At 43.0% G+C, this 17,418-nt stretch overlaps 1 protein-coding gene across 3 annotated transcripts in view; it reads left to right on the forward strand.

The window, feature by feature from the left end:
- The window catches only part of cspp1a (centrosome and spindle pole associated protein 1a), a 204,266-nt gene that overhangs the window by 52,705 nt on the left and 134,143 nt on the right, over nucleotides 1–17,418 (forward strand). For all 3 annotated transcript variants that reach the window (XM_078217092.1, XM_078217093.1, XM_078217094.1), the window contains one exon: nucleotides 3,066–3,157. In XM_078217092.1, the coding sequence (XP_078073218.1) occupies nucleotides 3,066–3,157 (92 nt within the window). The remainder of the gene's footprint in view (nucleotides 1–3,065; nucleotides 3,158–17,418) is intronic.

Genomic DNA, 17,418 nt, shown 5'->3' on the forward strand with positions numbered 1-17,418 from the left:
CTGTGTCTGTGCCCTGTTTGAGAACAGAGACCACTCCATCTGACGAAGGAGCATTGCTCCGAAAGCTTATGGTATTTGCTACCAAATAAACCTGTTGGACTTTAACCTGGTGTTGTGAGACTTCTTACTGTAATCAGAAGTATGCAGAGTAGTCAGATTGTCAAGTATCGCTGATTTGACCAATAAAATGCCGTTTGCAACCTCAAAGCTTCAGCTAATATCCTTTCTTTGCCTCAAAATGTGGACCATGCATTCAACAGCAGGCCTATTCCCCAGCAGCCATATTTAGACCACTTGCGGGTTCGTTGCTGATTGCTTTCTCCTGGCTGTGGCTGAGTTAATAGAAGTATCTGGAGGTTTGTACGGCTGCTTAAAGTTGATAAGGCTGTCAGGGAGTGGTGTGGCACAGCGTATTGGCCTTGGTTCTGATTTCAAGGGTTCTGCTCAGACCAATGGCTCCTAGTTGTGGATCCTGAAGTTTCTTTCCCCCTACCTGTAGTACAATGCAAGGAACAGTGTGCGAGATGACTTCGTTTCATTCAGGAGGTGCACACGCAGACATGGGGAGAACGTGCAAACTCCAACAGTCACCCAAAGTCGGAATCGAACCTGGCATTGTGCCACCATGCAGTCCATGGTACCAAAGATTGATACAAGTATAGCATAACTTCAACTTTTCAATTTTAGGAATAAACTTTGGTGCTTTATTTCTTTTTGTAAAGACCTTATTGATCTGCATTACAACTTAGTGATTTGTGTATTGTACTCCTAGATCTCGTGTTCCACCCCAATTAGATTTCTATTTTGCAAGTAATTTGTGATCTCCTTATTTTCTATAACAAAATATAACATCACTCTTGTTGGTTCTAGAACATAATATTCCAGAAAACTAGCTTGAGACACTCCTAAAATACACGACCTTTCTGATTTGAGATTCTGCTCTTCCCAGTCTTTATGAAAATTTGCATTTTTCATTGAAAAAACTTTGCTTTTGCTATAAGCCTGGCTAATTTCTGAATGAATACTTTCTGCTGCTTTATCACTTCTATAAAAAGGCCTGTGGGTGATTATAGTTTTAGGTTCTCTGTTATTCTTCAGTTCCAACCACTGAGTCTTTGCTGATTTCTTTCCCTTCTCTATATGCTCTCTTAGTAATGTTGTAATCGATACTTTAATCAACAAGACTCGCTTCCAGTTTTCCTATGCTTTTTAAAGCTTTAGGATATTTAACTTCAATCATGAATGGCTTGCAGCTGTGTGTCTGTATTGGCTATCATGTCAGTTCCTCCAAGGTGTATTTAGGCCTCTAATTCACTAAATTTATTTTTTATACTTTGTGCATTGGTATATGCAACTTTTATTTGGGCATGATGCTACTTTTCTCACACCACTTAATTGAGCATGTTTCTTATTGGCCACTCCTACTTTAACTACTTGAGCTATTTTAGTATTCCCTTCAACTGAATTGCTGTTTACGACCTGAGCTCTGCTCTTAGCCCTTTTTAAATGTTTAAACTATCATTTTGTTATTGTTTCTGACTTAGCTCTACACCAGATTTGTTAGTTTATAAAAATCATTTTCTTAACCAACATATTTATCTTTCCTGACAGGACTTAAGTCCCAGGTTCCATCTATCCCAATAGCATAGCTGCCCCTTGTACAGGCCCCAGTGCCTCATGACATGGACCCCCCTTTCCTGCACACTACTTCTTTAGCAACACATCACCTTTCTGTACTGTTTGTTTGTGGCTGAATACGATAACATCTCCATCACCACTATCCCCCACAACAATTATTCCACCTCTTGTAAATACCATATTTGGGGGTGGCACAGTGGTTAGCAGTGCTGCCTCTCAGTGCCAGAGACCCAGGTTCAGTTCTGGCCTCGGGCCACTGAATGTGTGGAGTTTGCACTTTCTCCCCTAGTCCACGTGAGTTTCCTCCGAGTGCTCCGGTTTCCTCCCACAGCTCAAAGATGTGCGGTTAGGTTGATTGGCCATGCTAAATTGACCCTAGTGTCAGGGATTAGCAGGGTAAACGTGTGGGGTTACGGGAATAGGGCCTCGGTGGCATTGTGGTCAGTACAGACGCGATGGGCTGAATGGCCTCCTTTTGTACTGTACATCTATGATGCTATGATTCTGTTCTTACAGATGAGACAGTAAACTGAGGGCCCGATTGCTTTCTCGGGTGGATGCACAAACATTCCACGCATGGCATCATTATAAAGAAGAACAGCATGTTTGCCAATATTTATCCATCAATAATCATCAGTGAAAACAGATTTTTCTGGTCATTTGAATTGCTGTTTGTGGAAACATGCAATGCTCAAATTGGCTGCTGTGTTTCCTACTTTACAGCGATGACTACAATTCACAAATTGGGATGTCTGGGGGTGAAAAATACTCTATCAGTTCAAGTCTTCCTTTCTTGCTTCCTCCCTGCAACCTCTCCCTCTGTCTTTTTTATCCTCGCAGGTATCAAGTACATTGTATTTGTTGGACAAGACCCATGCCTGCAGGACCTCCTCCTCTATTGCTCTTCAGTTTCCGTGCTCTTGACTCAGAATCTAACTCCCCTCTCATACACCTGTACTCTGAAGGAAACTATCCAGAAATTTCAATCCCTTCCTTACGACTCATCCTCCACCTCAAGAATTGAGCTGGAGAATCTTGGGGCAGACATTGTTGACAGATATGGCTCAGTCTCATTGTCTTAGTGCTGATACACAGCCTGCATTGCCTTTTCGAGTCAGTTCACCTGCTTTCCCTTGTGTATCATACTTTCAAATGAAGAGGGAAATTCAGGAAGGATAAATTTTATTTTCTATGAATCGTAACTGGTAAATGTCTGAAGTTTGTGTGAAATTATCATATGCATTGAGATTCGGGTTTTTAATCTTGAAATTGACATTTAAGTTGTATTTGTGTGGTTAACTCCAGAAGGTGTAAGCTAACATGGTACGTTTATTTATGAAACTGTTATAAAGTCATTATTAGCTTTGATCATGATATGCTAAATAGTAATAATGTATTGACTGTCATATTCTTGCCTCTGTCAAAAGATGTTTGATAAACGAAGTACGTGACTCTCAGAGACTACGCTCTAAGTCTGCTTCAGTGAAAGATGTTATGTTTGGAACTGGATTGTTGGTGGGTAAGTCAAAACTAAAAAGTTAAGAACTACTATTTTAGTTGTAAACCGATTGTGAGACAGATTCTCATTAACCATAATCTGAATATATATTTGGTATGAGCATTCGGGGTCTTGATCAATGCTTTAACTTATCCTGCATGAAAAATGCAGGAATTAAATTTGAAGTTTTTTGTTATCCTCCCTTTCCCAATTTTCTTTTATTTTGTCTTTCCAAAGATACTGATTCTTGTCAGGGCATGGTTCTTTGGGAATTGGTAGTTCTCCAGTATTTTTCTCTACTCCTGTCCCTCCTCCCCCATACCACCCTTCATATTGCTAGTCTGATGATATCTGCTCAAATAAGGCATGCCTGGAACAAAATTTCTGTTATTGGAGAATAGGTATTATTGGTGTCTGGTCATTATATTTAAAAGAAGTGTTGTTAGTTATATTAGTTGAGTATTCTCCCAAGACATGATTTACTTCATCCTATGGAATAATAGATTGGAAGTTAATTCCCCACAGTTTAATATTTATTATGCATTTGTTATGCTTTGAATAATGGCTAATCTTGTGTTAAATATTTGTGGCATTTGTTTCTCTACCCTAAATTTAATGTGCGATGAAAACTACGCAAAAATATTGTTGTACAAACCTGTGTTAACCTCTACTAGCGAATAAAGACACAAAGTCAACTTTAGATACTAAAATACAATTTCCTTTATTTTGTAGCTACTTAAATGATAGTCAATCCTTGCAATGCATAAATCAAACACTCACTATCCATTACTTTACTTAACTTAACAAGAAGTTTAATGACCTCGCGTGCAAGGTCAAGATCAGTGAATATCATTTTGATATTATATCTCATACCCATCACGTCCCCATTCCTTCGTATTGCTCAATTACAACATAGCCTTATCATTCAACAAGCACTAGTCCCGAGCACTTGACCTAAACATTCCATACATTTTTCACTGGTGCAATTTCATGCCTACCTCTTGCTATCAAGCTATTTGGCTATGGCAGCCACTTCATTCAGATACAGGGCATTCTGCCCACTTTCTTCTAATGAAAAATAAATAGCAAAGTACTGGTGGTTGTGATGCACACATTCACCACTGAGCCCAATGGTGGTTTAGCATCTAGTGTCGCCAAGACCATTTATGATGATGGTTACTGCGGCCTTTCACAACTTGCACCTGACCCTCATTCAGCTATTTCAGCAGTTGAATAGATGGTGTGATCTGGATCGCTTGCTTTGCGCTTCACTTCGACCTTTTGATCTGACTTTATGCTTTCCGATACCCAAGTACCACCAACTAGCACACCCAAAGGGAGGAGAGAGCAAACCCACACCAGTGATGAGGCAGCATCTTTACTTAATCTAAGACTCGCAACTATCTGCTGAGATACTGGCACAGCCTGCAGCCTAGAGGCCAATATAGAGTTGGGATCAACATGTAGTGAACTGTTGGGTTGTAGCCAACGTAATGGGGATAGATTGACATATGTTCCAGCTCCCCAAAGAGGTCACAGACAAGTTCTGCTACATGGGCCGCATACAGGAGAATGCTGCATTCAGGAGAAGGCATTTACAGCCCTCCAGACAGCCTTCTGCCATTGTCAAGGAGCTTGAAATCTGGCTCCAGTGTGGCAGAGGGCATCACACAGAACATGGAGCTCATTACCGTAGAAATGGTGGCTAATTCCATGACCAAGCCAAGATTCAGCATCAGTGGCTACTCCTATTGCAGCAATGGAGGAAGCTGTCAAATGTCTGAGGGCTGCAGTGGAAACTCAGACTGTCATGAGGGCTGAGACTACTGCTATCATGGCTGCAGATCTTGCTACTCGAAGCACCATGTGGATGCTTGCAGAAATCCAGCAATCTCTGCTCCAGAGTTTACTAGAATTGCTGAGGTCCTGCAATATGGAACATAAAGTGGCCATGCTCTCACCACTGCCATTTCACTATTGCCCCAGCTGTTGCATGTCAGCCTACCAACCCAGACTGCTGGAGCCAGTGCAGAGGTGGTACAGTCCAAATCCGGGATGTCAAACTGCAGAGCTGCTTGAGTCGCAAGGCCATCTGCAGCCTCTTCCACCGAAAGTCAGCAGCCTTCCAGCAGCCATGGTGCAGCGACTGGAGTAGCACTAAGTGTTGCACTACATTGGTAAAGACACCTGCAAGATGGACACCGCCAGAATTCACAAGGATGAATTGTTCATTTTTGTTCCTGTATTTGGATGTGTTATTGGATAAAGATGTTAATGAAAAGATCTTTGTGAGTGACGCTATTGTTGGGTGATAGTGATAAGGACACTGTGATGGGATGTCTCAGTTAGATATTATGATGGTGCATTGTGGTTAAGTGAAGTATTTTTATTGAAAGCGGAATCTTAGAAACCAAGCTGTGGCTTGCTTAGGGGGAATCATCCAGTACATTCTGGAGCATGTTTTGAAGTCTGTGGTGGTTTGCTGTATCCCCCATAACAATACCACCATTAGCTCCAGAATTCAAAAGGTGCTCAAGCAATGGTTTGCTTGGAGGAATCACAGTACATTCTGGAGCATGTCTTGAAGTTTGTGGTGGTCTGTCGTGTCCTCCATAATATTGCCACCATAAGGGTATAACCATTAGCAATAACTGGCATGCTCAAGCTGTGGCTTGCTTAGGGGGAATCATCCAGTACATTCTGGAGCATGTTTTGAAGTCTGCAGTTCTCTGCATTCCAAAGATTCCCGTGATTTCATGACTCTTGTATGCCAGCTGACCTTGCATGATTAGGCACAAGAAGGCAGTCATCAGCTCTGTGCAGGAGATGGCCTTTAATCTCAGAGGAGGTGGCCTCTAGTTCTTGGTGGAGAACCGGAAATGCAAATATGGCTGACTGATGCAAGATGAATGGCATTGTACGGCATCTCCTCCGGAGCCTTCAACATGTCATTGATGAAGACGAACATCTCGCCAAGGCCATCCCCACACCCCCACTTCTTGCCTTCAAACAACCGCACAACCTCAAACAGACCATTGTCCGCAGCAAACTACCCAGCCTTCAGGAGAACAGTGACCACGACACCACACAACCCTGCCACAGCAACCTCTGCAAGACGTGCCGGATCATCGACACAGATGCCATCATCTCACGTGAGAACACCATCCACCAGGTACACGGTACATACTCTTGCAACTCGTCAAACATTGTCTACCTGATACGCTGCAGGAAAGGATGTCCCGTGGCATGGTACATTGGGGAAACTATGCAGACGCTGCGACAACGGATGAATGAACACCGCTCGACAATCACCAGGCAAGACTGTTCTCTTCCTGTTGGGGAGCACTTCAGCGGTCACGGGCATTCGGCTTCTGATATTCGGGTAAGCGTTCTCCAAGGCGGCCTTCGCGACACACGACGACGCAGCGTCGCTGAGCAGAAACTGATAGCCAAGTTCCGCACACACGAGGACGGCCTCAACCGGGATATTGGGTTCATGTCACACTATCTGTAACCCCCACAGTTGCCTGGACCTGCCGAGTTTCACTGGCTGTCTTGTCTGGAGACAATACACATCTTTTTAGCCTGTCTTGATGCTCTCTCCACTCACATTGTTTTGTTTCTTAAAGACTTGATTAGCTGTAAGTATTCGCATTCCAACCATTATTCATGTAAATTGAGCCTCTGTCTTTATATGCCCTGTTTGCGAACAGAATTCCCACTCACCTGAAGAAGGGGCTTGGAGCTCCGAAAGCTTGTGTGGCTTTTGCTACCAAATAAACCTGTTGGACTTTAACCTGGTGTTCTTAAACTTCTTATTGTGGCTGCTGCCAGGGTGGTGAATTTCCACTGATGTTGATGTTGTTTTGGAAGTATTTGCATGCCAGCTCTACATTTTATAGAATGGTAGACTTTGTAGTTTCTGGACCCCACGTGCACAAAGGAGAGTCCATGGAACCATGTATATATAATAGATGATGCTCTGCACAATCAGGAATCCCCTCAATCCTATGCAGTCATGTGCACTTTCATCTTTATTTTCTCCTCCAGGAATAAAAAGCATGTGCTCTTTTGGAATGGATGGTCTTCATGACCAATTGAATGTTTCAATGGATTGTGTACTGGAAAATATTTGAAATGTTGCCTGCTCCCAACTGGAAAGACCCTGATGCAAAGAAGTGACCTTTATGGCCACCAGCAGGGCCATTTTTTTCCCTGGTGTGAGGCTCCAGGTCGGGTAGCAACAAGTGCACCGTTCGTTGACTACTTCCTCATTTCATTGAATCCCTACTGTGCAGAAGGAGGCCATTTGGCCCGTTGAGTCTGCACTGACTCTCCGACAGAGCATCTTACTCCGCCCCAACCCCTGTCCTATTACCCTACTCATTTGATTTGATTTATTATTGTCACACGTATTGGGATACAGTGGAAAGTATTGTTTCTTGCACGCTATTCAAACAAAGCATATTGTTCGTAGAGAAGGAAAGGAGAGAGGGCAGAGTGTAACGTTACAGTCATACCTAGGGTGCAGAGAAAGATCAACATTAGTGCAAGGTAGATCCATTCAAAAGTCTGATAGCAGCAGGGAAGAAGCTATTATTGAATCAGTTGGTACTTGACCTCAGACTTTTGTATCTTTTCCCCGACGGAAGAAGGTGGAAGAGAGTATGTCCAGAGTGCGTGGGGTCCTTAATTATGCTGGCTGCTTCTTCGAGGCAGTGGGAAGTGTAGACGGAATCAATGGATGGGAGGCTGGTTTGCATGATGGACGACTTCATTCAAGACCCTTTGTAGTTTAGAGTCATAGAGGTTTACAGCATGGAAACAGGCCCTTCGGCCCAACTTGTCCATGCCGCCCTTTTTTAAAACCCCTAAGCTAGTCCCAATTGCCCGCATTTGGCCCATATCCCTCTATACCCATCGTACCCATGTAACTGTCTAAATGCTTTTTAAAAGACAAAATTGTACCCGCCTCTACTACTACCTCAGGCAGCTTGTTCCAGACACTCACCACCCTCTGTGTGAAACACTTGTCCCTCTGGACACTTTTGTATCTCTCCCCTCTCACCTTAAACCTATGCCGTCTAGTTTTAGACTCCCTTACCTTTGGGAAAAGATATTGACTATCTAGCTGATGTGCCTCTCATTATTTTATAGACCTCTATAAGGTCACCCCTCAGCCTCCTATGCTCCAGAGAAAAAAGCCCCAGTCTATTCAGCCTCTCCTTTTAACTGAAACCATCAAGTCCCGGTAGCATCCGAGTAAATCTTTTCTGCACACTTTCTAGTTTAGTAATATCCTTTCTATAATAGGGATTACATGAACGGTGTACATGAACTCCTTGGTGTGTCTGTTTCTACATTCTACCCAATTATATAATATCGACATTCTGCCATTATGTTCACTTTGGGGTAGCAGTATGGTTGAATAAAGTGCAATGGATGAAGTTTCTTGCAGTCTTGGGCTGAGCAGGTGCCATACCAAGCTGTGATACAACCAGAAAAAATGCTTTCTATGGTGCATCTGTAAAAGTTGGTGAGAGTTGTAGTTGACATGCCAAATTTTCTTAGTCTTCTGAGAAAGTAGAGGCGTTGGTGGACTTTCTTAACTATAGTGTCGGCATGGGGGGGGGAACCAGGACAGGTTGTTGGTGATCTGGACACCTAAAAACCTGAAACTCTCGACCATTTCTACTTCGGTCCCCATTGATATAGACAGGGGCATGTTTCCACAATACTTCCTGGAGTTGATGACTGTCTCCTTCATTTTGTTGACAGAGGGAGAGATTATTGTCGTCACACCAGTTCACCAGATTTCTCCATCTCATTCCTGTACTCTGTCTTGTCATTGTTTGAGATCTGACCCACTATGGTGGTGTCATCAGTAAACTTGAAAATCATGTTGGAGAGGAATTTGGCAACACAGTCAGAGGTGTATAGTAGGGGGCTGAGGGCACAGCCTTGTGGGGCATTGGTGTTGAGGATGATCGTGGAGGAGGTTTTGTTGCCTATCCTTACTAATTGCGGTCTGTGGGTTAGGAAGTTCAGGATGCAGTTGCAGATGGAGGAGCTGAGCCCCAGGCCATAGAGTTTGGAGATGAGTTTTGTAGGAATAATGATGAAGGCTGAGCTGTAGTCAATAGGGTGTCTTTGTTATCTAGGTGTTCCAGGGTTGAGTGCAGGGCCAGGGAGATGGCATCTGCTGTGGACCTGTTGCGGCATTAGGTGAACTGTAGTGGATCCAGGCAATCCGGGAGGTTGGAATTGATTTGTGCCATGACTAACGTTTCGAAGCACTTCATAATGATGGATGTCAGAGCCACTGTACGATAGTCATTAAGGCACGCTGCTTGACTTTTCTTTGGTACCGGGATGATGGTCGTTGTCTTAAAGCAGGTAAGAGACCTCAGATTGTTGTAAAGAGAGGTTGAAGATGTCTGTGAATACCTTCACCAGCTGATCTGCGCAGGATCTGGTGCTCGTTTGGGCCAGTCACTTTCCGTGGGTTAACCTTTTGAGAAGGTTGCTCTGACATCTGAAATGGTGACCTTAGATACAAGTTCAACCGAGGCTTCGGGGTGGAGGGCATGCTCTCGCTGACCTCTTGCTCAAAACAGGCATAGAATGCATTGAGCTCATCAGGGAGGGGTGCACTGGAGCTGGCGATTTTACACGCATTCATTTTGTAGCCTGTTTGCCCACTAATCCCCCTAACCTACACATCTTGGGACACTAAGGAGCAATTTAGCATGGCCAGTCCATCTAAAATGCCCATCTTTGGACTGTGGGAGGGAACCCGAGCACCCAGAGTAAACTCACGCAGAGTCAAGTAGGGGAGTCTAAAATTAGGGGGCATAGGTTTGAGGGGAGAGACACAAAAGGATCCAGAGGGGCAATTTTTTCACACCGAGGGTGGTGAGTGTCTGGAACAAGCTGCCAGAGGTAGTAGTAGAGGTGGGTACAATTTTGTCTTTTAAAAAGCATTTAGACAGTTACATGGGTAAGATGGGTATAGAGGGATATGGGCAAAACACGGAAAATTGGGACTAGCTTAGGCGTTTTTTTAAAAAAAGGGGCGGCATGGGCAAGTTGGGCCAAAGGGCCTGTTTCCATGCTGTAAACCTCTATGACGTGCAAACTTAACACACACAGTCACCCAAGGCTGGGATCGAACCTGGGTCCCTGGTGCAGTGAGGCAGTAGTGATAACCACTGTGCCACCGTGCTTTCTTAAAGTGAAGTGGAGAATGTGGAATTACAGTCACCTTGGCCATTGCTGCTAGATCAAGTAGAGGTGGGAAAAATACTCCCAGGAAATCCATATGGGTAGGATCTTCAATGGAGAGTTCCTGTCTTCCTCCCGCTTCAGAAATCTGCTTGTTTCCGCGGCTTTTGCTTCACTTCATAGGAATGCTGCATATCAAGAGTCATGACAACCACAGCCAGTGTGCTTGGTCACCAAATTCTGTGTTTCCTGATTTTAAGCACCAGCTTTTAAGAACCTTTATTATCTGTTTCTTTTACCACATATAAAATTGATACTGCTTTTTTTGCTGAGGCAGCATCTTTTCTGTGAAGATAAATGTATAATACTGATTTGGTACATCAATCATATCTTTTGCCTCCACAAGAATTGCCTCCATTTTGGCCCCTACTGGTTTCCATCCATCCTTGATTACTGTTTATATCAGGCTTTCCCAAACTTTTAGAGCCATAGAACCCCCTGTGACCTTCCTAGAGCATAGAGGAACCCCAAGCATTCTCATAATGTTGAGTCGACACCCTCTTTTTGCCGTGAAATCTGCGTGAACACAGAAATCAAATATAACCAGCTATTTCTATGTATATACTAATCTGGTAATTTTTAAAGTGGGGGGCTGATGCTAGAATGCTGATTCTAATATCAGATATACATATCTCTCACTCACGCACGTCTCCCTCTCTCTCAAATTCACAGACGTTCGTGTCTCTTACTCACACATACATACACACATTCGTGTCTCTCTCATTCTCACACCGCTCACATCTCTCGTTCACATGCTCACGTCTCTCACGTTCACACATGCTCACGTCTCTGTCATTTTCACACGTTCATGTCTCTCTTCCTCACATTCATACAGACGCTTAAGTCTCTCTCTCACGCTCACACACACGCACCTCTCTCATTCATCCCACTCTCACATTTACACACACACACATTCACATGTACACAAACGCACCCTCGCATCCTTGCATACACAAACAGGCGTGTCTCCTCACACACCACATACTCACCTCTTCATACACAAACACACTCACCTCATCACGCACATGCAAACGCACCTCCTCTCACACATGCACACTTGCCTCCTATCACACACTCACCTCCTCTTGCGCACACAGACCCACACCTCCTTACATATGCACAAGCACACACTCCCCTCCTCGCGCACATGCATGCACTCCCCTCTTGCGCACACGCACGCACACACACTGGTCTCCTCGCGCACACACACTGGTTTCTCTCCAAGGCCCAAACATTCCCCCTACACACCTTTCCCAAGGCCTAAACGCCAATGGGGACCAAAACTGCATACGTTATTCCAGGTATGATCTCACGAAACTCGTTATAGCAGGACTTCTTAATTCTTGTGCTCCGACCCCCTTGTATTAAAGGCCAACATGCCAATTGCTTGCTTCACCTGCTTTCTGCGTTCCTTGTATAACTGCATCCAAGTCTCTCTGAGAATCAATGTTTGACAGGGCCCTCAACTGTATCTGACCCATCTCCCCCACCTCTGACCTCACCCTTTCCCCTCCCTCCCAGAGCCATGATAGGGTTTCGCTTCTCATCACTTTTCACCCCACCAGCCTCAGCATTCGAAGGATCATCCTCTGTTATTTCCACTGATTTGGTGATGCCACTACCAAACCCATCCTCCCCTCATCTCTCCTGTCAGCATTCCGTAGGGATGGTTCCTTCTGTGACATCCTGGTACACTCCCCCATCACCCCTAACTGTATCCCATTCCCATTTAATCACAGAAGGTGCATCACCTGTCCCTTTACTTCCTCACTGTCTAAGACCCAAACACATCTTTCAGGTGAAGCAGCATTTCGCTTGCACCTCTTTCAATTTAGTCTACTGTATTCACTGTTCACAATGTGGTCTCCTCTACATTGGGGAAACTAAATGCAGATTAGATGACTGCTTTGTGGAACACCTTTGCTTGGTGCACAAGCATGACCCTGACCTTCCCATTGCTTTTCATTTTAACTCACCATCTTGCTCTCATGCCCACATTTCCATCCTTGGCCTGGTGCAATGTTCGAGTGAAGGGCAACGCAAACTGGAGGAACAGCACCTCATGTTCCGATTAGGCACTTTTCAGCCTTTTGGACTTTGAGTTCAACAGCTTCAGACCGTGAATTCTCTCACCCATTTTGATTTTTTTTTTGTTCCCAACCTTCCCTCTCCCAGAGGGCTATTTGTAATTTGTTTTGCTTTGAGTTCTGACCCATCTTCTGTTAACACATTCTGCCACCTTACCTTTATGTCATTATTAACACCATCTTTAGTCTTTAACACTGCATTTGTCTTGTGTCCATGACATTTTTGTCAATCTCTCCTGAGCTCATGCATATCCCTGACCTCCTATTTTGCTATATAATCCCTCACATTTCACAGAAATGTTATAGCGCAGAAGGAAACCATTGTGTCTGCACCGGCTCTCAAAATGAGCATCATGACTTAGTGCCATTCCCCTGCTTGCCTTTCCCCCTTACCCTGCACATTGTTTATATTCAAGTACTCATCTTGTGTCCTGTCGAATGCCTTGATTGAACCTGTCCCACCACACTTCAGGCAGTGCATTCCAGACCCGAACCTTTGTTGTATGAAAAAGTTTTTGCTCACATATTTGCTGCTTTTGCAAATCTCTTTAAATTTGTGCCTACTCGTTCTTGATCCTTTTAAAAGCAGGAACAGTTTCTCCCTATCTACTGTCCAGCCCCCTCATGATTTTAAAATCTCTATCAAATCTCTCCACCTCTCCCTCTACAAAGAGAACAGGCTCAACCTCTCCCATCGATCCTCATAACTGAAGTTTCTCATCCTTGGAACCATTTTCGTAAATCTTTTCTGCACTTTCTCCAATGCATTCGCATCCTTTCTATAGTGTGGCACCCAGAACTATGCACATTATTTCAGCTGATGTCTAATTAGTGTCATGTCTAAGTTCAGCATAATCCCCTTGCTCTTGTACTCTCTGCCCCTAATAATAAAGCCCAGGATACTCTGATTTATTAACTGCTCTTTCTACCTGTCCTGCCACCTTCAATGATCTATGCACATATATACCCAGGTCCATATTCTCCCGCACCCCATTTGAGAATATTCTTCCTTATTTTATATTGTCTCTCCATCTTCCTACCAAAATGCATCACCTTGCGTTTCTCTGCATTGAACTTCACCTGCCACCTATCTGCCCACTCTCAACTTGTCTATGTCCTTTTGAAGTTCTAGACTGTCCATAGAGCCATAGAATCCCTACAGTGCTGAAGCAGGCCACTCGGCCCATTGAGTCTGTACCCACTCACCGAAAAAGCATTCCGTTCTATCCCCCATAACCCCGCGCATTTACCATGGTTAATTCACTTAACCTACAATCTTTGGACATTAAGGGGCAATTTAGCATGGCTAACCCACGTAACCAGCATACCTTTGGACTGTGGGAGGAAATGGAGCACCTGGAAGAAGCCCGTGCAGACATGGGGAGAACATGCAAACACCACACATGCTCCTCAGTTTACAATTCTGAATTTTGTGTCACCTGCAAATTTTGAAATCGTCCCCAGCACACCAAGATCTAGATCATTAATGTATATCAGGAAAAGCAAGGATCCCAATACCGACCCCTTGGGAACACCACTACAATACTTCCTCCTGCCCAAAAAATATGCGTTGAACATTACTCTGCTTCCTATTATTCAGTCAATTTGTATCCACATTGCTATGGTCTCTTGTATTCAATTTCGATCCCTCTTCAGTTCTGAAGAAGTCATAAGGACTGAAAATGTTAACTGTTTCTTTCTCCACAGATGCTGCCAGACCTGCTGAGTCTTTCCTGCATTTTCTGTTTTTGTTTCAGATTTCCAGCATCTGCAGTATTTTGCTTTTATTTACAAGTTTCAAGTTTTTGCAAAAATATTCTGCCTTTCTATCCTTATGATAACTTCACACTTTCCCACATTCTACTCCATCTACCCCCCTTTCTGACCATCACTTAATCTACCTGTATCCCTTTGCAGCCTCTTTGTGTCCTCGTCAGTTTGTATTCCTACCTAACTTTTTATTGTTAGAAAACTTTGATATATTACAATATTTCTGTTCATCTAAGTCATTGATATGGATTGTAAATAACCCCAGTACTGATCCTTGTGCCACTCTGTCCAGGCTCATATATTACCCCCAACTCTGTTAGCCCTTATCTTGTCTATTGACCTTTGGTGTGGAATCTTATCAAATGGCTTTTCGAAATCCAAGTATACTACATCTACTAATTGCTCTTTATCTATCTGTACTATTTACACCCTTAAAAACTCTTCACAAATTTGTCAAACACAATTTCCCTTTGTAAAATCTAGTTGAACAATGTTTGTTTAGCTACTTCTTTCCTTTTTACATAGTTGTAAAAGCTCTTGCAATCTTTTCATCATATCACTGGTGTGGATTGGTGGTTGCCATTTTGATATGTAAAAAATGTGATTCATATTAAATTAATGTGGCATAGTCTCTTGAATAGATTATTTGTATAATGATACCTTTAGCCACAATGAAAGCTTTGTAAAAGCATTTAGAGTCATTGCCTTTGGCATTCAATGCAAAAGGTTTGTCAAGTTCATTGGGCGTGATTATCCGGTTGCACTCACCCCAAGGGTGGAAATTCCCGCCCGAGGTCAATGGACCTTTGCATGGTCCGCCCCTGCCACTTTGATTTCTGTGAAATTCCTGTGAAAATTCTGCTCAATGCGTCACTTTGCCAAGGCATCATCAGAAGGATCTTATCTGGATCAGATACAGTGCTTTCAGTTTCAGAATCATCCCTCCCCAATAAACATCTTCCTCTCCATCTATTTAAGTGGAAATTCCATATTTTTTGAATGATTAAATGATGGTTTATGCACAAATAGCTTTCTAGAATTGAAGACAAAAGAATACCAAAACCAATCAAGTGAGGCAGCGTACATATTTCCACTCTTTATGAAGACTTTGTCTCTGTGTACCATCCAGCTATTACATTTGGCTGAAAAATTATTCTTGAATTGCTTGTTGAGGCACACATCCTGAAATTGCACTATCGATGTTAGTCTCTCTGGTCTAATTGCAATGCAGGTTTTATTTTTTCAAGTACCTCTTGATTTAATGTCCCATACTAATAAGTTGCATTCTTTATGTAGGCCACTGGGATGCGTGTTCTACCCATTATTGATCTGCAACTTCACTCTTTCCTCATCCATCCAACCATTATCATGGACATGTACAAAATGTTCCGCAGGAAACTTGCTTTTTGATATAGTTTTAAGTTTGAAAATTACCACAGGCTTTAATTTAATTCCATTGGCCATTCAGGCTAGTTCTACTGTGAATCTTGTCTTCTCATGTTCTGTGGTTTTGAACTAGGACTGTTGTGACATGTAGCTTGAAACCAGCTTTTTATTTCATTCATTTTGTTGGAAGACTCATTTCTTTTTCTTTTTTTTTGTTTAATGCTGTATCCAGTGCTATAACTATTCTTGGGGGCTTCTAAAATTATGTTGCTGGTTGGTTGATTGCACAGGTGATCGGCATTATTTGGTTAAGGACTGAGAGCATAGAGACAGAGATCTGTGATGCTGCATCTTGTGACTAAATCTATCAAAGAAAGGATGTGTCTTGTTTCATATTTGCCATCTGGCTTGGATCCGTTTAACAAATGATCCCCACCAGCATTTTTATAACTCTTGTTATTTCTAAGCTCCACCCATACTAATTCTATTTTCTGATTTTCAAGCCAAGATCTTTTCTCAATGCTCTTATGTTATCGTTTCCTATCAGGGTCAATCCTTACTCCTTTTCCATTCTGCCTGTCATTTTGAAATGATGTATACACTGGTGCATCTATTTCCCAAACTTGGTCACCTTGTAACTGTGTGTCTGTAATGCCAATTAGATCTAAGGCAATCTAATCTCTATCAATGCCACTAGTTTAACCATTTCATTGTGGATACTTTTTATCCATTCCGATAAAGAGCCTTTAATTTTGTTTTCCTATTATTTCTTGAATGGTCCTGCCTCACTGATGCTAAATTACTGCTAAACTCTGTCGCTATTCCTCTCCTATTCTGCCTGTCTTTACTCGCTTCGCTGTACTGTTCTATTATGTCAATTTTTTTCTCTTGATTTCTAAATCTCCTTTCATCCAACCTAACCTTAATCCAATTCTCACCTCTACTTAGTTTAAAGCCCTATACACAGCCATAGTTGCCTGATTCACCCGGAGCATCTGGCAAGGGTACCTGGACACTTTGTTCCAGGAAACAGTCGTACCCCTTGGGTTTAGTAGAACTTTACATTTGATCAATAGTCAATGACGAGAGGCTGTGACTGAATCAGACATGTATGGGGATCCAGTCATGACACAGGAGTCTCAGCCCTTGACTTTGACCAACAGTATGAGATCTGAACTGTGGATGATATCTCGGATGAGTGGAAGTGAGGTATAATTATTAAGCTGCCAATGAAAGGGAACCTCAGCATCTGCAACAACTGGAGGGGCATAACACTGCTGACAGCACTTGGCAAGGTCTTCAACATGGTGTTCCTCAACAGTTTGAAAGCAGAAGTAGATGGTACCCTTCGTGAAGAACAGGTAGTTTTCTGGGCTGACATCAAACTGAGAGTAGATACTTGTGCTCAGGAACACAGAGCAATGCCTAGAGTATCAGGAGCCACTTCCTATTAATTTCATTAATTTCAAGAAGACTTTTAATATAATCTATTGGCAGTCATTCTGGTGCATTGCAAGACGGTATGGCATCCTGCAGTGGTATATTAACATTTTACAAGCCTTCTATCATGTGAGTCCAGCTACTGTGTCAACACCAGCACAGGCACTATGGATTTCTTTCACATCACAGAACATCACAGAAGGGCAGCAAGGCTGCATAATCTCCCCATTCCCTTTCCTCTTGTTTATTGATTTCATCATGAAGAAGATGATGGTAGGTGCGGACTTTGGCATTCTGTAGCAACACCACCAGTTG

This window comes from Mustelus asterias, chromosome 7, assembly GCF_964213995.1.
Source record: "Mustelus asterias chromosome 7, sMusAst1.hap1.1, whole genome shotgun sequence".
Taxonomy (NCBI): domain Eukaryota; kingdom Metazoa; phylum Chordata; class Chondrichthyes; order Carcharhiniformes; family Triakidae; genus Mustelus; species Mustelus asterias.